Source organism: Pelecanus crispus, chromosome 2, assembly GCF_030463565.1.
Source record: "Pelecanus crispus isolate bPelCri1 chromosome 2, bPelCri1.pri, whole genome shotgun sequence".
NCBI classification, from domain to species: domain Eukaryota; kingdom Metazoa; phylum Chordata; class Aves; order Pelecaniformes; family Pelecanidae; genus Pelecanus; species Pelecanus crispus.
This window is the reverse complement of record NC_134644.1, coordinates 26,987,859-27,009,847: the sequence shown is the minus strand read 5'-3', so window position 1 is coordinate 27,009,847 and position 21,989 is coordinate 26,987,859. Positions and strand designations below refer to the sequence as shown.

Below are 21,989 nucleotides of genomic sequence, written 5' to 3'. Positions count from 1 at the left end.
CTGAAAAGACAGCATGAGTATTGAACAGACAGTCATATCTGTTGCATCTAACATTTTCTTCTGAGGATTCCCTACATGTCCTTTAGGCTCTGGAACCCATTCAGAGGTGCGAGCACAAACCTCTCAATAATTCCTGGTGAGGCGCGTGCTAAAATGGAGAAGCAAAGCCCTTTAATCCTGATTGACCATTCATTTCAGGACTGAAATGTCCTGCTCTGAACACTGCTTTGGGTATTTCCAAGAATTAATGTGTCGTATAAGCACCTTGTCCAAGTGGGGAGCTCAACAGAACTCTTCCTTGCATGCTTCCACCACAATCTTCAGGAAATCTCCCATGGCATGGCATGTATATGTATACATATGGCATTGGTACAGTATTTACACTGCAAAAGATTCCAGATTTGGTCAGTGGAACTGAGGATGATGGGCTGTAAAATAAGGGAAGTTATAGGACCATCCTGTCAGGCTAAGCTCATTCAGAGAAACTATGGATTTATGTTCTGACATCAGGAAAGAACTTGTCTACAGTTAAGCCTTTGCTGTCATAATTCCCTCAGCAGAAACGATTCCTTTTGAGACTCCCTCATCATGGAACAGAACATCATTGTGTTAAGAGCTGTACGAATTTGAATCAAGATCTAGTTTTCTTTCATAGCCTTTTTTGAAGACATTTTATCATATTATATATTTATGGCCAAGCATTAAATTTTTCCACTGTGATAAATTCCTAGTTAATAATATAGTATTGTATTATAGTACTTATTTATTTATAGTATATTATAGTATATATATATATAGTATTATAGTATATTGTAGTATTGTATTAATTCTTCCTATTAGTCAACATAATTATTTTAATCAAGGATTTTAACAATATCTCCTATTCTTCAGAGGAAAGAAGATTTCTTTATGTGAGTGTATTACTCTCCTTTGATACTTGTAAGCATCCGTGTGTAGTTATGCATATTGCTCATCATTCTCAGGGTTTTATCCTCTCAGGAATGTAATTTAAAATCATGTAAATTAAATTACTGAGTTTTTACATTAGTAGTCAAGCTTATTTGGTCAGAAAATGAAAATGGGGAAGAAGTTTGGATTTGTGGGAGGAGCTTGACCTCTGTTACATCTTTAATGACTTGTCATAAGTATACTGTAATATTTTTTAAAATTGTGGTGTTCTGGCTAGAATCCAGCCCATCCTGCCTCTTTCTTTGAATTCTGCTTATCACAGTTCCTAACATCTTTGTTCCCCACAAATATTGTGTATTTGATGGCACATCCCTAGTAGTCTGTGCAGAATACACAGAGAGAACTAGGAGAAAAGAGAGCAAAAAGAAAGTGAGGAAGCATAAAAAACCAGGGACAATCATTGCATTGACAGGGAAAATGAGGCCATACTAAATACAATGACAAGGATTTTTTTTGTTGGGTTTTGCTTGGTTGGGTTTTTTTAATTTCTTGTTGCTTTAGGCCAAGGAGTGTTTGAATTCACTTTTATTTCCAGTTGCTGCTTTGCCTTCTGGACAGAAGATGCTACTTTTTTATACGCAAGCAGTTTAATTTGCCACATAGCTGAAATTCTTTCCTAGTGAATATGTGAAATATTATACCCTGAATTTGCAATTAATAAGACAAATGATATCGTTTTTATTCTATTCCCTGCTAAAGGTGCTTCACAGGCAGAATCCTTCCAAGTCAATTAAGTACTATTTTAGAACTAAGTAAAAGACATTCCAGAAACTTGTCTTGCCCTCATCTAAAACATCCTGACTTGTTATTGTGCCCATGTGGCCACAACAGAAAATCTCTTGTGCTACTTTCCATTCCTATGATGGGATGGTGCATGAACTAATCAAAACCACTAACATCTATGTTGATCACTTGCAGACTTAACATGGCAGTATACCTATTTCATAAAAGAAAAATGAGTGAAGTCCAGTAACATTTCCTCAGTTGCCATAGAAACCATTGCATCTTATATAGGATACTTGACTGCTATTGGGCCCCCATCCTTTGATATGCCAAGTGACTTTCTGTGAGTCCTTAATGTCCTCATTGCCTATTGAAACTGCAATCAAAATCAGGCAACAAGGACTTAAATGCTGTGACTTGAAGACAGGAAATTCCTATCTTAGCTTCATCTAGTCAAATTACAACCTACTACAGTTGGATTCCTTTGAACGGTCTACAGCAACAAAGAGGTGAACTACCCACACAGAAATCAGGGCCCCAGTTCAGTGTGCTGAAATGAACTTATATGGTGGGTTCTTACAGCATCAGATGCTTTCCCTGGCGATCAATGCACTTTTTGAGTTGTGGGGAGCAAACTTTTACATCATGTTAGCCAGTTCAGCATTGATCTACCCTCAGCTGAAGCAAATGGCACCGTTTCCCAGGAAAGCAGAACTGACAAAGTGCTGCCTATGCACCTAAGTCTGTACAACCAAAATCCCAGCTGACACTGTATTTTGAGTCATATGCTGACCTTAGTATGAAAGGGAACCTCAGTTAGATGCCTATTGTGTTTTCAAATGTAGAAGAATGGCTTTGTGTTCAATAGATTACTCCACTGATTAAGACAAGGAAGCAGATGCTGCAAGGGCATATAGAAGGAAAGAATTTAATTTCTCCCATTTTATTATAATTCAGAATCTATTCCACGTACCAGAGCAATTAATACATAAAGTAAAAGCCCACAAACCTATTAGGACCATGAGGATTTCCCAATAGACAGAGGTACTAGTACCTATGTATAATGAAACTCCCAGCACCTTCCATGTCCCAAAAAGCAAATAGAAAGGATGGGGGAGGGAGGAGAATCATGAAGGGAAGTCTTTTTATTTTCTTCTTTTCACGTGAAGGTTTATAATTAAAGGGGAAAGTAAATTAATTACATGAATATTAAAAGGTTACTCTTCTATTCTAACATTTGGTCACAAGTTGTCTAATGAAAAGGAATGCAGGCTGGAGGGCTGCCATGCCTTTGCTTCTTTCTGCAGAGGGCCACAGGCTGAAGCAGTGATTGTGCGTGACAGATTCTGGGAACAATGAGCCTGCGCACAGATCATCCAGATGGAGCATGCTTTTCTAAATTACACCAACAACAGGGTGGCCCACAGGCAAACAAAATAGTTAAACAATACATAATAAAGTTTTTATTTGGTATTTCCTGTGAGCCTCTGCCAGTTGCCAGGGAGTGTACTGTATTTTTCTTTTGCTGTATTAATTGTTGACCACAACTGGCAAAGACCCAAACTAGCAGGGACAGATAAGGGGGGGAAAATGGCATCTGGACACTAAAGCCTCAAGTGTACTGGGAAAAAAAAGCACAAAAAATTACAGCATATATCTGGAATTTTCCAACTAACGATGTGCGGATGTGGTAGCGCTAGGGAAAAAGAGCCAAACTGAGCCTGCTTTGTTCACTAAGAGAGGCCCCCCTGTAACATTCCTTTTAGCTGTGCATATTTTGGCTTCAGTTGTGCAGTTTTAACTATATACTGTGTATGGAGCAGTTCAGTTGTTGCTGCATGAATCTAATGATTTTGTTACAAGAAATGAAATTATGTCAATGCATATGCATTTTTGTTGTTGTGAGATGTTTAAACACAGGCTGTGTTTTAAATGTTAAATTATAGGTATTAAGTTTTCAGAGGGAAGAGGGAGAAAATTTCATTAAGTACAACCCACCACAGCAACAGCTGCAAGGAGGAGACCCTCAGTAGCAGTGAATGCTGCCTTTTTAAACTCATCAATGAAATCAGTCCTTACAGTTATCTGGTATAGGGAAAAGCCCACAATATAGCATTAACACTTGGATAAAAGCAGGAGGCTGCATAAACATGCTAGTTTGATACTGGTTTTCTATTTTCTTTGTCTTTATAAGCAGTTAAGGTATTGGCGACTTTTTAAGGAAGTTTTGTACTCCTGATTTACTATACACAATGCAGTAAGTGACTTTTTGCTATTAGTAGTACACAGCAAAGAAGAGAAGAAACAAGAACAGGTTGCTGTTATTTCCTTCTACAGGTAAAACTGCCTTGCAGATATCTTCTCCAAAGAAGATGAAAGTTGGTGTGAAGACTATCAATACGTATAGATAGAGAAGAGAACCAACTGCACTAGGCAGTGACAGGGTTTGCAGCTACACCAGGTCTGTAATTCAGTGGATGGGGAAGAAATTATTGTTATGAGCTTAAATTGTCATATATTTCTATGACATTTTTGGATGTACTTGGACCATCTTCCAGTGACCAGTGGCCCTTGTTGCCACAGGCTTGGTTTCACTTCCCAACTCACATGCTCTTTCTGGCGTTAAGTACTTTGTTTTTTTACTTTGTTTGTGTTTTTGGTTTTAGGGCAAATTTTTTTGTGACTGGTTTTAGCTGCAAAGGATGGAAGTTATCTATTCCATTATTTCTTTGTACGTATGCAGTTTTCTTCTGTAGAAAGAGAAAAGTATATAAAAAATGGAATTTCTTCCCTTGGCATTATATTCATATGCACACTGGTTATCAGCAGGGCTGAACCTATGAAGCAGTCACATAGATTTCTTCAGCCTGAGCTAGCAGAATATCTGGCTGTAGTGGATGGCTGTCATAAGTAGCTGATTAAACTAGAAGGCGGCAAGATGCCTTGCCAGTGGATTTCCCAGATTCCCATTCATCTTCCAACACACAACTACTGCTATTCCTTCCTCTCAAACCTGTATTCCTACCTCTCCTCCAGCCCACTCTCCTCTCTCTACTAAATCTAGCTCCCACCCCAAATCCTCCGTGAAGTCTGCCCTCCCACTGGGCTCCAGACATGCCCCTCACCAACTTCACAGTCTGCACTGCTTTCAGCTTCAGGCCTTCCTCAGCAGCCCCCGTCCTCTTTAAAAGTTTTTGTCTGATCCCAGTCTCACGCACCTTACTGGTCGTTTTTCCTTCTTCTTCCCTCCATAGCTCATAGTCTTCTTTCTCAGTCAGTGTCAGTTACCCCAACTCTCCGCACACACTCCCACTCCCCATTGTTCTTCAACCCAACAAGGGGATGTCTTAATCTCTTCTCTTAATCTTGCTTTCATACTCTCTACCCCCAGTGTGTCCAGCTATTTTCATCTCTGGCTGAGTCTGATAGGTTCTTCCTCAAACATGGGATAGACCATTTCCAGAGTAACAGGCTTTCTGCACTCAGTCAAAAGCTTGACATGCCATGACGTCCCACTGAGCCCCTTGGAGCTGGCCTGAAGTGTGCTCATTGAAAACAAAACCTTCTGAAAGTGCAATAATTATGCACGAGTATAAATCCTTACTGAGCATGTGCTGTTTTTCAGATTTATGATATGGCCAAATTTGGAGCCAAGTTTTACAAGGACGGCAAGAGGCACCTCCTTGACATAGAGGCCAAGTTCCACAGCCCTTGTTCCAAAACATGAGGGCACCAGACCTACTCAAAAAGAAGGTCACCAGCATTTAAGATGGGAAAGCCATGTATTTTTCCCTAGCCTCACTCATGGAAACCCCTGAACATCTTCAACTTAAATATTCCAATAAAGCTGAGTATATTCCAGAGAGATCCAGCATGGAAAATGTTATGTAATCAGTGAAATTTTGGTGAAGTTAAAAACTGCTGAAAACAGGGTCTTATACAGATTACTTCAGTAATAGTCCCTGCTAGAAGCTTGAATATATTATATACATGCTGCTGATGATGATTGTCCCCTACCAGAATGAATCTGCGGAGTTCTGAGAGAGTCTCAAAGGACTCTTTCTGTTTCCCTCAGTAAAAGCCAAGGTGCAAAATCACTCAGTTTTTACTAATATGTGTGCTGTTTCCTATGCGTGGATCCCTTCTTCATACCCTTAAAACCAGCCGTTGTGTGTCCTACCACATGTGTAAACTGATTCTTATTCACTTTAAAGCCCCTCTACACATTTCCAGTCCCTAATGGCATCTATAAATGTAATTTGTTCACAGTTAGGGACGTCAGTTGGGAACAAGCTGTCAAAGTGGTGTAAAAACACTAGGTGAAGGAAGGGGTCAGATCTATGGTAGAGATGAGCATGGCTAGCTACTGATGATCACTGACAGGCATGAGACTCCTTAGGTCCCACTGAAGTCAGTGAAGTTCAAGAGCAGGTCTATGCTTAGCAATACAAATGTACTGATACCAAAATTCCTTTCCAAATTAGAGATTCGTTTTTTTATCTCATGAAAATGAAAAATCATATATTTGCAACCTAGTGAGCTACTATTCATCATAAAATATGTAAAACTTCACTGGAAGTCAGATTAATTAGAATAGACTTCATTGCCCCTAAGTACACTGGTTCCTTCTCTAGTCAAGGACAAGACAAATCTTTTAAACTTTGAAAAAGAAGCTGATTTATAGATCACTTATTATGGGAGCAGTAAGTAATCTACTTTGTACTTGCCTGAGATGTAATTGATTAAAATTACATTTGTGCCTCACATACGAGCTACAACACATGGCATTCTTGTGTACAGCATTTCCCGGTCAACTGTCGTTCATCCCAGGTCCTAGAGACAGGAACGGCAGGATGGTTAAGAGAGGTCATCTGCAGTACTCTACATCATTTTCCAGCCTGAAGCTTACACCCCAGAATTGTTTTAAGAAATACTGTGAATCTCCACATAATTGATTTCAAGCCATGTTGTCAGACTAACCAATTATTCAGAAGCACTAGAAGCCTCTTTTATTGTTGCTGATAACACCTTTACTGTAACTGAAAAGATTTAAAATCCATTCTGGATTTTTCATTAGTTGTGCTGTTTACTTCTGTTTTCCTTCTGCTGGATTATGCTAATGGATTATTTTAGTCTTGTTCCTACTTTGTTTCAAACAAGATTCATTTTCAGATTTTCTTGCAGTAGTCCACAACAAAACAAAGTTTATCTGGTGTTTAAAGATGCTTTGTAAATAAAAAAGCTTAAGAAGGGGTCACTTAGACCTATGTTTTGTAAAAGCTTCATATTACAAAAACTAACTTGGTCTAAATTCAGCCTGAGAGTATCCTTCTAAAAACAATCATACTATTAGCTCTTGAAAACACTTAGTTTCTGATCCCACAATCATTAATGATTTTAAACAGCAGTAACATAACCTCATGATATTAGCAAAAAAGAAGAATATTCTAAACTAAATACATTCTTTGTTTGCCATCATAAAAAATTCCTTTTCCTTGCAGACTGCCACTTTCCTAGAAAAAATAGATAGTATTTATTAGATGGAATTGTATACTCTGTAGAAAACATAGGTTATTTCTAATTTCTTGTTTCTAAAACTACTTTTTCAAATACTATTAAAACCAAGGATAGATCTAAATATAAATGATTCCACTGTCTGAAGATCTCTTCCTCTAACCACCCAGAGCTTCCACTGAAATCAGTAGGAATTATAGGCATATTTGGAGTTAGGTTGGAGCTTTTTATCAGAAGTCCGGTTGGCTTTTTTAACACGGCCTAACAACATTAGCCTTTTCATGCATCACATTTTTTGCCTCAGAAGAATAGATGAGGTCCTATCAGCTTGTTCTGTACCTTCTCTGCCTTTAGGTTTAGACCCTTAGACCATGCAACAACTTTAGGGACTGTTGATCTGTGGCAATCCCAGAGCTGTTGGTACTTGGGCTTGGTTTCTCTGCAGAAGCTCTAGCTTCTAGCCCTGCTTTTCTCTTCTCTCATCCTTAGCACCCATGGAGCCATGCATTGAAGGATTTCCTGACCACATGAGGATGTTGTTTACAGGACTTCCTCTGAAAGGTCATGGATGTTGCTGTCCCTATGTGGCTGTTAATGCTGTGAAAGTTTTTTTGGCAGGCGCTCTTATTGCCTTGTAAGGAATATGTAGGGAGATTTTTGCATGGAATGATTGCTTCTGAGAACCGATCTTTGTGGGGAAAAGGCATGGACAAGCATCATCATGATGATGATGGGGGTTTCCCCATCATGTAGACTATGAAACTGATTATTCCAAGGTCAACTGGTAGTAAGATTGATGTTATCACAAGAGCTCTTGGCTCCCTCTCTGAGACCACTAAAACATTTACACTAGTTCTTGAATATTAGTTCCCGTTTGATTTATTCTCCCTTTTCAAGGATGGATTACACGTTGTGATGAACATTTTAGAAGGCCTTTTCTGTGTGTCCATTTTCATCATTTTTATAAGGACTCTTCGTGAACAGTTAGGAGACATGAGTGATTCACGGAGCAGCAAAAGAGATGTGACACAGGAGGAGATCTCCTGAATATCTTATTTTTCATTTTCAGGCAGGAGAGGGGCAAAAACTTTTAAAGTAGTAGATCTCTATTCCACACCGGGTGCTCCCTTGTGGTGTATCTCCATTGCGCCAATGGCAGTTCAGCCTGTCTTCAATTTTAAGTATCATTCCTCTCCCGAGGAGACCCCAGGAGAAGGCATTGCCACTACCAGCAAACAACATTGCTACTGGTTGGCCAGAGAGAACTAAAACAAATCGCTGTAAATTAGATGTTTCCTTCTCTCCTGGAGACTCAGTATGCTCAGTGTTTCACAACCTCTGTGCCTGTAAACTGATGTCCATTGCCTGAAGCTGAGAACATTCACTTCATAACATGCAGAACACAGCTAAACCCAGTTCTAGACTATTAAAAATACATCTCAGTGCCACAGCTCCAACAGCAGATGCAGAGTACATATATTAGTCCTTAACCACTGCTGAAATCGGAGGCTGTCAAACAGATGCCTGGAAGTGGATTTGGACTCTTAGAGAAAGTGTTTCCTCTCTAAGAGCTCTATGCACACCGTCTGCAAGGGGTTAACAAGGGAGCTACTTTGAAAACAGAGGCAGAAGGTCATTGGCGGCAACAGCAAAGACTCCTACAGTCTGCCATGGGGAGCCTTTCACCCGGCATTTCCCACCCAGGGGATTGTAAACATTGGCTCGCAGCCACGGAGTCCTACAGAACTTCTCTTTACTTCAGCATATACATTTATACGTCTTAATGGAAACTGAAGCACAGCAAGTTATTCCTGCGTGTCCAGAAGGAGAGAGGCAGCTTCTGTTCAAGTTAAAGAGATGAGGGAAAGAGCCATTACTCACACTGGAATTTGAAAACATAGAGATATGCTTGTTTAGTGGTACTTCACATGTAACATAGCTGCTGTTCTCAGGCAAACTTTCTCAACTCACAGGAATGTGTAGAATGCTGTCACTTAATCAGAATCCAGAAGAGCTCTTTTATCTGCCATTTGTTAGTAACTAGCAATATTGTTCTTATCTCGGTGTCCTTTAGCCTGATGCAGTGCCCTCAGACATGAGAACTTGTAACATGAAAGCACTCATTACCTTGAACATTCCTGTTTGTATTGTTTTAAGCTATTATCTCTTTAGCTTAAATAAGATGCTCTGTATCAATTTTGAGAGAGATGAGTCATCTGTAGAAGTCTGTTCTACAACATCATTTTCACAAATAGAACATTTTATATTTTTATAAGTCTATAACCGCTCTGGAGTAGAGTCTTCAGTGATCTAGACCAATTCAGATCTTTTTCATCGAACTAATACAATATGTTATCTGTAATTAATTTCCCTTGGAATCTGGCTTCTTGAAAATAATATAAATTAAACATACAGGCTTTAAAGTGAGAATTGGGAAATAAAGCCTAGCAAGGTCTAGTATTGGACCAACTGTAACATCCTGGTTTTCTGCTAAATCTTCAGATCCTTAATATCAGTTTGGAAAATCCTCTAGCGTTTATAAGTGGAAGAAATTTTCTTTTGGATTCTTTAAAAATCTTGGGCTTCACTTTGTACTGTGAATCCTAAGTTTTGGCTAGTGAGTAGTGCACCAAGTAGCAAGGGAGGAGATGTTGCTTCTTTCTCCACAGAATTAAACAGAGTCCCATTTTCTAGAATTTTTATGAGTCCCATCCATTAGAGTCAGAGACATAGAATACAATCTGCCTATATCCAAAGTAGAATCCAGCCTGGTTAATGTAATTAATGCCTGCTTTTATTTTTATCCAGTGATGGTCTAATGTAAAATGCATAAACATTCCAGAGAGCAGTATCCAGAAACTCGGCTCCTTGCCCCTTCCAGCTGATTGTTCTTAAGCACTCAGCTACTTTCAGACACAGTCTTGCCCCATGACTCATATACTCCTGGCAGAATAGTGCCTTGGCTTCAGCAAAGGCAAGGAAAGAGCTGTCACCCAAAAAAACCCTAGCCTAGTAGTCAAAGTATTTGCTTGGATGTAGGAGGTGCCAATTAAGTCCCTTTCGGGCTGAGTTTCCACTTCAAGATTAACGTAATAACATCTGTACAAGATGTTCATGTGAATGCAAACACGTATTGCTTCCACCACGACTCTTAGTTACAGGCTTCACTAGGTAGGACTCCGTATGGACTTCTGTTGAGAACATCCAGGTATCTAGGGTATCTGTCTGCCTAAACATGCATCACACGCAGTAGAGCTTCAGCTGAAATGCAGATGCTTGTTTCTCCAGCACAGGCCTTTCTAATGCGTGTGACCATCTACACTTAAGACCCACAGACACTTTCAGACTAAGAAGAGGAATTTGATGAGTAAAGATAAATACAAAGCTCATAGCCTTGGAAAGTTGGCAGATTGTGCCTGGCATTTTATTGGTCTTAAGCTCACAAAGCTACTTAAATGTGAGATTCAGACAGCCTGAAGACTCCTCTTAGTCTTTTTGTCCTTTCTATCCACTCCTTGATTTTGCCATGAAATTACATGTCTACAGCAGGGCCTTGTCCTGCTGATGTTTACTCTAAAACTCAACTCATTTCTAATGATCTGTGGTATGTTTAAGTATGTATAAACACATACACTTATCCATACATTGCATCTATATACAGAAAGTTAATCTTTTTCTTTTTTTTCTGGAAACCTGTATATTTCAAGCCTCTTTTCTCATTTGCTTTTAGAAAGAAATGTTTCATGAGGGTTTTGTTTCCCAATGTAATTTCAAGGAACCCTTGAAAGGCGTTTCACAGGAGATGCATCTCTGTGGTATCATTTTTATTTCTACTTACTTCAATTTAAAGCTATACATTTATTTAAAGCCATAGTAAAATCTACGGCATTCAATTTCAAATGTAGAACAGATTTGCAGTGTTTAGAGTTGCCCAAATTCTTCATGCCATATGTGTAGGAAGGTCCAGCTTCACGTCAGCCATCATGGTGATAATAGGATTGAAATCTGCACCTTGTGAAGTAGTGAGGGCAGGTACCTCCCAAGAGGAGTTTCTACTGCGGATAAGCTGCCTTGTTTGCAACCCTGGGTTCCCTTTGGGTTTAACTGTAAGCTATAATTTCACATGAGCATCACTGACAGATGTTGCTCCACTAGCCTTTTTATATACTATACCAGGCTATCAATGAAATTGGTACTTAGCCTCCAGGCCCCTACTCAAGCCTTGGTAGAGTCTGTATCTCTAGGAGCACAAGTTTCAACTTCTAACAGGGGCATCACAGCCCCAGTCTAATTTGGGAAAAGAGAGCTGTGTGGCTACCTAACACTATACCAGGTGCTGTGGGAGTTCCTACCATGCTGCCATGCTGCTGGGGAAAGGTTACAGCTCTTAGTGCTGCTGGTAGTGCTCCTAGGAGTTGATGGGACATAGAAGTGAAGAGAGCCCAAAGTTACAAGAATTTTTAACAACTGTAGCTAAAATGTAGTAGAGGTATGAAATTTCTCATATGTATCAGCTTTATAAGTTATCCAGACAAATATCTTAATTTTAGATGTGCCAGAGACTACTCTTGTCCAAATCAGACTTTCGGTATAAAAGACATTTGGAGAAATATTTTCAGATTAATTGGGACTGAGCTTATTTTATCTTAATTACACATTCTGGGTAAAGATCAGGCAAGCTCTTACTCAGCAGCTCAGGCACACATGTCCTCTGCTCACCCTGCCATATGCAAACAAGGTACACCTCTCTTACTTATATGCCCCCATTGCTATTTGTTTCCTTACTTTCCAGTTCAGTTCTGGCCATTAACTCAAAGCACAGCAATAGTTCATAAGTTTCATTGTCAACTGAATGAAAACAGTTGTAGAAGTTGTTTGCACCAAGTTTCCCCTTTTTTAGAGTCCCAAGCTGAAAAACTTCATTTTATTCATAGTAGTTTATAACAATTCAGGATCCTAACAGAATTCTGTGTTAAGCTCTGCCCCAGTGGTTACATTTGCCTCAAAATGGTACGGAGTACTTCTTTTTGAGAGTGACTCATTTGTTCAGGTCAATTTTGATGGTTGTGTTTCATTAAAAAAAAATTAATTCCACCTTCTTTCTCATCTGGAAGCAGCTGTGGAGTCCACAGTAAAGCCCCTCACCTAGAGAACTGGCACTGTTTAATCCATTCTTGCAGGCAGTATTTTCTTTGTGCATCATCTCCTTTTGTTAAAGATGGTTTAAAACAGAAGTGGGCCCAAGTTCCATGGGAGAGAGGTCTGTGGTGGCCTTCATGGTTTTGCTTTATTTAGGTTTCTTCTGTTCAGAACCAAAGTCTAACACATCACCCCAGGAAGTGGGAAGACTTTTTCTTATTAACCAGACCCTGGTTTTCTAGTAGCAATGGGAAGCTGGTCTTCATTATGAAGCCAAACCATAAGTGGTAAGGCTCAGATTGTCTAGTCTAGCCGTGATGAACTAGGGAAGGGACCAGGCAGTCACAAGGGCAGCTTCTGGGGATCTCAGCATGGAGCCGACCATGGTTTGGTCCTTGGCGCAAGGCAGAGCTACATGTTCTCCTTCTCCCAGGGACTGGGCATAAGCGATGTGAGAGACTGTAGAAGAGCTGGATTCCACCCAGTGGGAATATGTAGGGTGCTAGATGAGTTGGTTTTGTGGCTACCTAAAGACGTGGAGTAGAGCAAAGCAACTGGAACAAGACCCAGGATCTGGTACTAGAAATTATGACTGTTCCCTCAGCTAGCTAATGCCAACAGGTGACTGATGTGAGTGGAAACGTGCCAAATTGCTGCAGCCAGATCCAGAACAAGACCTGTATTCCAAGGCACAGTCGCAGTCTGCCACCTTTTTAATGCTTTGTTTCTTTTGGTATCGTGGAAGGAATTTTCTTCTTTCTTATAGCAGATGTTTGACTTGATCAGCATAAGAAACCAATGGTGTTTCTTTCTGCCTTTGTAGTTTTTTCACTCTGAGATAATTAGAATTTGCTGTTTCAGTCTACAATTTTGTTTGATTATTGAGTCTTGAAGCATGACTGAAGAATGGCTACATTTTTTTAAAGCCTGTCACAGTGTTGTCAAGTTTCTCTATAGGTAAATACATTGCAGTATCAGCACAAGCCTCGTTGCATGCAAAGCTGACCACTTCTGTAAAGAACTGAGCTGTCCCGTATTCCATAGAAGGCTGCTCTGCAGCTCAGAGATGAGGTTTTGGTTTTAATACACAATAAGCCCTGGCAAGTCTTTCTTTGACTTTTGTGGGCTCTGGATCAGGTATGACAGTGTTGCTGATTTTATTTTTGCTTCTTTCTTTTTGTGTAAAGATAAAACACTTTTCAAGTGAAGTCTCAGGTAGTGTCTCAGAAATGTTCTCTGTATGGTGTCAGCAGAGAATTCTCTGAAATATTGTGTTTAATGGAAATATATTTCCTTGTATTAGTTTTGAGGTAACTTCTGAATGATCACTAATGGTTGAAAATATTACCTCATCTACGAGCTAGTTTTCCTTTCAAGTAGCTGTTGCACACAGCTACTTAGTGCACAGACTTTTGAGGTAAAAACCACTGAATGTAGGTAAAGTATCTTCCGCTAGCGTTTATATACACATGCATGATGTGCAAACACATGCGCGCGCACACGCACACACACGTGCACTCCTACTGACAACGGATGTACCTAGAAATATTCTTCAGCAGCACCGTCACACTGGGTTATGTGGTTCTTCCTAGAAATAAAAAAAGCAAAATTCTGATTAGTTTTGTGTGTATAAACCATCAAAGAAATTAATGGCTTCTTTATTTGTCAAGTTATCTTACAGTAGATACTAAAACTTGCTTTCTTCAAAGCACAAACCTTTTAGCATCAAAAAGAGGAGATCACATTCTAAAGTAACAACTTGATAGTGGGTGGTACATGTGATCAGGATTTGTGTCTTCTATAAATAGACAATTTTTTGCTTCACGATTTAACTAATGAAATAATAACAACAATCCTTCCACTTTTTACAAAGCAGTTCATTAAGGTTGTGCCTAAAGCGAAGACAAATGTGAATAAAGAGATAAAACTGCTAGTACCGTGTACACTTCACGAGACCCATAGCACTTGAAAGGATGTCATTTTTATATATATTAAACCTTTTGTCAAGAAATAAAGTGCTTTCTAAAAGCCACCAGGGTAGTTTAGTTCACTTTTACTTTAAAAGGGAAACTATTTTAATGTTTCTATAAACAGAGAAAATATAATCATCTTTCTCTAAGAAAGAAACATTCTCTCCAGCTATACCTGTCTCTGCAATGGAACCGAAAACAGTTGCATAATAGTAGAAGAACCACTACTCAAAAAAGAGATTAAACAAATATAATTATTCAGGCCGATATTATCCCTGAAAACTAAAGCACGTAGTGATTATTACTTTCTCCATCACAGTTAGAAGTAATAATAGGTCTTCAGAGACAGATTAAAGAGAGTCCTAGGCTGCTTTATAAATGCAGAATGCTCAGCGAATGATTTAAGGATAGTGATGGGAAAATACAGTAAGACAGTCCCCAGCAAGGAAAGCAGACGCACTCCTCTTCCAAACCAGGAATGAAAACTATGTTGAAATCATTGTACAAAAGCTAAAAAGCCTGTGCTACCATCACCTGTCTTGGCCTTCTTACACCTTTTGGGCAGGCGGGTTTCGGAAGGGCTGTCTCGCCGTGCTGGAGGTTGCTGTGCAAGGTGCCACAGGGTGCAACGAGGCATCATCCCTCTCTCCCTTCCTCATCTCCTCTCTCCTTGCTCCCCACTTCCAGCACACCCCAGACTATCCCTTCCCTTGTCTCCTGGGACTCGCACGCACACACGGGCGCACGCGCGCACGCAAGTTTTCCCTATATGGCATAGGTGTGCTCTGCTCCCACCGGTCTTTGGGATGTCCTTGGGAGGCATGGACGCAGAAGGGGAGGTGGGGAATGTCCCCGCTGCTGGAGCGAAGCAGCTAGGGGCGATTCGGTGCGCGAGAGGGCTGGAGGCAGCCGAAGGTCTACCCGCACGGTGCAGAGCAGGGCCACCTTGCGCTGCCCAGGGAGGCACAGAGCCACATGCAGGGTGAGTGCCAGAGCCCGTGATCCTGCAGAATGCCATCACCTCGTAACTTAGTGTCACCTACCTTCTGAGTTGCCACTTTTGCCCTGCCCAATCCTCGTTGTCAGTTGCTATTCCAAACTGCATGTGATGAAACATAATTAGACAAGTTCTTTCTTTTCCTAAGCAATTTTTAGTATTACATTGACTTCATTTTAAGTAACACTACACTGTAAGACCAGTGAGCCATTTTTAAGCATATTCATTTAAGAAATTACATTTCTTCTTTTCAGACTCTGTGGAGATTCAGTGCAGTGTTTGTAGCAAGTGAGAGGGAGGTGTGTTAGGGGGAGAGAGTCTCTCTGCAGTGGAGATTGAAGCCAGGCTTCAATCAATATGCAAGCCTGGATTTTTAGCCATCTGTAATTCTGTCCTCTCCAACTAGTCTGTGGTGAATGTGTCAGGCTTAGTCATACAGCTGAGGAGAAATTTCTACAAAGTTTAAAGAAAATTGTGCAAGTCCTTTTACAGTCCCAGACCTGAAGAAGAAGCCATGCAGTAGCAGCCCCATAGTGAAGTTGGAAAGATTCCACTTTAAATCCTCCTGAACAGTTTGAAGTGATGGATTTTGTGTGAAGTTGGGAGACCACAAAGCAACATTAAAGAGCTATATTCTACATACTGCACCTTATATTCTATAGCTATATTCCTTCCTTTTTAATCAAAAAGAAAGGACAAAAATAAATGAAAAGGAGTCAAAAAGGTGCCCCAAAGGTAATGTGAAAGCCCTGTTAGTGAGAACTGAACAAAATAACTGAGTTTAAGAACCATGTTAGGGAACTTAAAAAATTTAGAAATAATCTTTCATGAGGCTGAAATGCTTTAAGCAATGGAATGAGCCAGTGTCTAATGACCAATATAATTAACAAAATCAGCAGCAAAAAGAGTACAGCAGAAACCACAATCACAGAAACAAAAGATTTGGAAGGTTATTTTTATTTGGATTCAAGGATACTTTGTATGGATTTAAGCATCCTGCTAATTGCTTTTGTGGCATGATTTCTATGAGAGCTAATATTTTAAAAGGTTTTATAGGCCTCTTCAAAGTCCCCTTAGAACTACTTACTTTAATTAGAGTAGAATTAATCTTATCCAGCTTTAGACATCTAAAAGGAAGATGTCTACATGTGGGCCACTCATAGATAGTAAGCAGTCACAGCACGTCTTCATCGGACCTGTACTACACACTTACAGTAAAATAAGATCAGTTGCTGGGTGAGATGAGGAGAGGGCCATGCCTCTCCCACCCCATTGCCCTCCTGGAGCCCCCTCTGAATCAGTGGAGATGAGAGAAGCATAGCAAAACGCCTTCTCTCTGGAGTGAAAGGAAGACCCGGGGCCACAGCGTGACTCACTGGCTAGTAGATTAAAGAGTGCCAGGAAACATTCGTGGGTACTGGAGCCTAATTGTCTATACTGTTAAATTATTAGAATGGTTCCTGGCATGGTTTTGAGTTATGCCAACCAGCCTTTCCCCAGACAGTTCCTAGGCACAGATAAGCATGGACCAAAGACCATTCCCAATAAGCAGTTTGCATGCGGTCACCTTTTTTGGGAGGCTGAGAATTTAATAATATGGACATAGGCCACTCTGTGCCTGCTGGTCTCAGTGCCAAAGGAACATTTCCTGTCCCATTTAATTTCCTAGCACAGACATAGCTGCTGTGTTACAGTCTGATCCCTGCTTTGTTCCTGTAGCTGTGCAACTGAGCATTGGTCTGTACTTAAAGTCTGTGGCAAACCGAAATGTAGTCTTTTGTGTCTATGTTACTCAAGCCCATCCCTAAACCTCTGTTTGTCTTTTTTGAACTGTATGCTATTCAGACAGCAACTATATTTGGAAAGGGCTGTGTATTGTGCAGATCCATTTAAATTAAGCAGTTATCCAAAAGTGAAAATCTGCTCTGTAAAGTAAATGGAAATTAAATGAGACTGACACAATGCCTAGATCTTGCATTCGCATTGCGAGTGAGCAGATACTTACCACTAATTTGATTTTTCATCAGAAACAGTTACGATGAAGTGCAGGAGTGAAACTCATGGGGCTAGATGGTCCCAGATAGCAACATCTGTCAGGTATAATAAGGCAGAAGGCTTTATTTCAAAATAAAGTTCTCTTTCTTCTTTTGACTCTAAATGCAGCTCTCCCCTTGCTTCTCACTGAGCACATTTCCTTCTTTCAGGGGTCAGACACAGCCTCAGTAGACTTTTGCATGCATTCTTTTCCTTTCTAATGCCTCTCAGATATGCATTTCATTTATTTTCATCCTGAAGTGCTGCCTAAATCTATTGACATTTGAATTGTTAGAAGCAGTGATCTGCAGCTACTGATATTGTTCTTGTCTGATATCATCTCATCTTATCTGGGCAGTGGAAACATAAAACGTGCACTGGAAAAGGAGCGTAGTTACTCCTTTAGGGACATAATCCTTCCAGTGTATGAATTACTCTCAGTCTTCTCGTACATAGCTTAATCTGTGAAATACAAATGTCATAGGGTATCCTCAGGACAGGCAGAGTGGGCTGAGAAGCTAAAGGGGGAAGAGGAGCTAATTTGGTCCAGGAGCATTTGGAGGCAATTGGAAGAAGAAGGGCCAGGATGTGAAATCTGGGGGAGTTTGAGGGTGCAAAGGAGCAGGCAGGGAACGTGAGGGAAGGCAGAGCACATGGGACGTGGCGGGGCAGGAGGCCGTGTCCACCCAGGCATTTGCACACAAGCAGCAGGGGGATAGGCATGTTCGGTGATGCTGTCAGGGGGGGCACTGGCATGTGGCAGAAATGCAGAGGCAGGGGAGAGGAGCCAGGGGGTTGGGGGACAGCTGGGAGGAACCTGGCTGGTCTAAGAGAGGAGCTGAAGAGGCCAGGCAGGGTGAGAAGCAAGGAGGTGGCAAAGGAGTGAAGTTATTAGATGAGAGGACTGCAATGCGACATGGTCACTAAAGCCTACAACCTCCAAAGTATTTAGGATTCTTGCGCTGAATTTAGGATCTTTGTCAGCATGTGGGCATGAACCCCTTTTCCTACAGAGCAATCACCATGTGCCACATTACGTGCGCACCAGATCTTCAGGGCAGGCAGAATTTAAGTGAAATGTACTGGTGCAGGTGCTTGCTTTTTTCATCCCAAAAATGGGACTTCATCAAGCAGCTCTTTATCAAGTGCTCTGTCTCTCAGGGAGAGCCTGTCTCACTGGTGGTGTGGCTTACCTAAGCAAAGCATTTTTTCATTCTAAGTCAGAACCTTGCTAAAGAGGAAGCGATGATCTAGTTGTTCAGCCTCACCATATCCTGTGTTCAGAATAATTTTCATTTCTACTTATCTGCAAATGTTAATGGAATGTCCACAAATATTTTCTTGGTTTCTATGGTAAGAGAAAGAGTGTGAAACTCTGTGTCAAAACCACTGCATCATCTGCATCATCCTGTGCTTTTCAGGAGAAGACCCTGACCACTAGAGGAGTCATCTGTGGCATTACTTGTGTGCAAACTGACGTTTGGTACATTGTGATCCCTTTCAGGTTCACATTTTGAAACAGGCTTGTATATTACAAACCATAAAGGTTACTTGGTCACTTTTATAATTACACAGTAACGACAGAGTATATCAAAACAGCTCAACACAGATTACTTCCTCTCTGACTATAAAGCAATCAGGCATTTGCTGGAATTTAACTGTAAGACTTTGGAAGTCATTTCTTTTAAAGGTTTAAGTTTCCAGATTACTCAGAGGCAAAATCTCCCACTCCCCTGTGTATGCATGCATGGAGCGTAGCAGGGTGCAAATGCTTGGGGAACTGTGCCAGTAAGTGGTCACGTGGGAGAAGCAGCTAACGTGCTGCACGCTTCCGCAGCCTTCTGAAAACAGCACTGTTCCCCCTGAGCGAGCACCCAGGGACTGGCCACAAGCTGCGATGCTCGTCTCAGGAAAGGAGCGGCTGTCCTGTGCCACGTTTCCCAGGAAAAGGGACTTCAATTTGGGGCATACATTGTCAGAAGTACTCAAACTGTCTCACAGCCATGCACCCCCCCATCCTTTGCACGAGAGTGCAGAGTCTTAATGGGGCAGGGCTGGTGGGATTGGGGAATATAAAGCACCTGTTCACTCGGTGTGAGAAGAGCTGTGTGGATCTCAAACCAGGCACCGTGAGGTTTGGTGGTGTTCCCGCAAATCAGAGATCTCACAGCTCTTGCTTCTGACACTGCGCCCAGCTATCGACAAACAATAATGGGTTGAAATTGCTATACCTAATTTCTCAAAGCAACATGTCTTCAGTAAGCTTTTCCACAAATGCACTGAGAGAATAAAAGTGCAGTTCAGTTTAAGAGGTGTATCCGCATCAAGAAAAATATGTATGTGTTTTAGGAGGAATTCTGTCTGACTCAGATAGGGCAGCTCCAGTAAAAATGCCTGACCTCCAGTTACATTTGTCTTCTTTCCCTGGAGTGAATCTCTGAAGAAACTTTTCTGGTTTTTATAGAGAGAAATATTTTGGAAAAGCATCACTGGTATGGTCTCAAGTCAGGAACAAGACAAATGGAGTTAAATAATGCCCAGCTTCCACACAGGAATCTGGTTCTGTGGACAGGCATCGGGAAGTCTTGCTTGCCAGTGCAGTACTTTGCACTGTGTTATTGAACAGTTTCAAAGACAAATTTTATGAATAGAGATCAAAGTGTTTAAGAGGACTGTTAGCAAATATGACCACTTGGGCAAATATCCGTGAACCTCTCTTCAATAGCCATTCAGTAGTTCCAAAGGCTGTCAGGGCGTGTAATGATTGTAATAAATGTTGTATTTGCTTTTGTTTCAGCCGGCTTTGACCAGCAAATTCGGCTGATTACTTCCATTGTTATTTTTGCTTAGAAGACAATTATATTGTTATCATTAAAAAACCCCACTCTTCTTACACATTTCTTTGTCCTGGTCTTGAAATTCAGGACTCGCTATCCTAGTTAACATAATTTTAAAAGTTATTTTCATTCTTAGCTTTGCACTTGTTTCTTTTCAGTGTTTTTGCTTTGTTTCATGCTCCGCTCCTCCTGAATGCTGCATCTCCCACCTTTGTGTTTGTTGGAGAAACAAACCAGTAATTGTTGAGACCCTCCCTGCCCCCAGATGAACAGTCAGAGGTTTAAATTATAGCACACACTAAGAAAATATTGGTATTTAGCTGATGATCACGTGTTGTTATGGCTGGATTATAACTGTGTTCAGGAGCAGGATACTCCCATGGCTCTGAGATTATATTCTAGCAACACAGTAGCTCACGTAGGACTCTGAAGAAGCTCCTTGAGTTCTTCTGTAAATATACTGAAGATGGAGGCAGCCTCATCTGTATTTGGTCTACTTGTGGGAAACAAAAAGATAAACATAAACGGTCCCATCTCTGTTGTGGCTCCAATGTGCAGGACTCATCAAAGTACATCGATGGAGCAGTGCCAGTAAAATTCCCACTGGCTCTCTACGACATGTTGCGACATGACCACTAGGACAAGAACAACGTAAAAGCAGATGCTTTACACGGCATATGTCCCTGGGAAAGAGTGTATCATTTGGAAGTAATTTGTGAGAGAAGTTAATGCTGGTCTAACCAGCAGCACGTGGGCAGAGACAGTCACACAACTATAAAGGTCAGGAATCTGCCAAGGATCCCCGTGCTGTGTTGCTTAGTTGAAAACTGGCAGTTTCAGGTACCTCTGTGTGCGAGGAAACCACAGTGGACAGCACTGAATGTCTTTGGTAAGGGACAGCTTTGGGGAGGGTTTGACTTAATCTGTATCCAACTGATTAAAAAAAAAAAAGTTGTAATTTCTTCAGTTTCTTCAGAGAGAACTTTTGAGAGAGGTCAGACATGTTTACCCAGCTTGGCCCATACACTTGAGCTAACCCCATTTCTTTTAGATAAAATAATATGTAAACTATGAAGGGCTTAGGACAGACATGGGCTACAGTTTCTTATTTGTCCTATGGGTAAACCCACAGTATTCCCTAGCTTATTTGTCTCCAGTTTGGCTCTGGTGACTACATCTAAGTGGTCCACAAAAGTTGTTTAAGAAAAGGAGGCCTCGTTCAATAGACTAACGTTCACTCTACAGAGAATCCAAATCTCCACTGGAAAGTGTTTGGGGTCTGTAAGTTGCAAAACCTTCAGAGTTGTTCTGGTAGTGTGCTGTGATATTGTGATATCACACCAATGCTGTACTCCGATACTTTATACCCTGAACTGCACCATTCTTGACAAGAAGTGGTCTTACTTCCTGAGTCATCATCACTGCAGTTATCCAAACTGAGATTTTCCATACAGGACCCTTTTTTATGCATTGGCCGAACCAGTTTGCCTTAATCTGTGAGACTGATAATTTGGATTAAACTAAATGGGAGCTTTTTACACAACACTTACGAAGTTGTAATTCTGTAGCTAAGAGTGCTCTCTCTTGTGTTCCTTTTTGTTTTACAGGTTGTTACTTTGTGGTATAGAGCTCCTGAAGTTTTGCTTCAGTCCAGCTATGCAACACCAGTTGATCTTTGGAGTGTTGGCTGCATATTTGCAGAAATGTTCCGTCGAAAGTAAGAAATACAGTTTTATTTTCTTCATGTTTTTATTTGAAAGTTGAAAAAAAATGTGCAGTAATGTCTGGTATGATACACTGGATCAC

The 21,989-nt window shown here is 40.8% G+C and overlaps 1 protein-coding gene across 2 annotated transcripts in view; it reads left to right on the top strand.

Moving 5' to 3' along the window:
* CDK6 (cyclin dependent kinase 6) overlaps positions 1-21,989 on the top strand; it is a 136,275-nt gene that overhangs the window by 73,653 nt on the left and 40,633 nt on the right. For both annotated transcript variants that reach the window (XM_075706068.1, XM_075706070.1), the window contains exon 4: positions 21,791-21,900. In XM_075706068.1, coding sequence (XP_075562183.1) covers positions 21,791-21,900 — 110 coding nt within the window. The remainder of the gene's footprint in view (positions 1-21,790; positions 21,901-21,989) is intronic.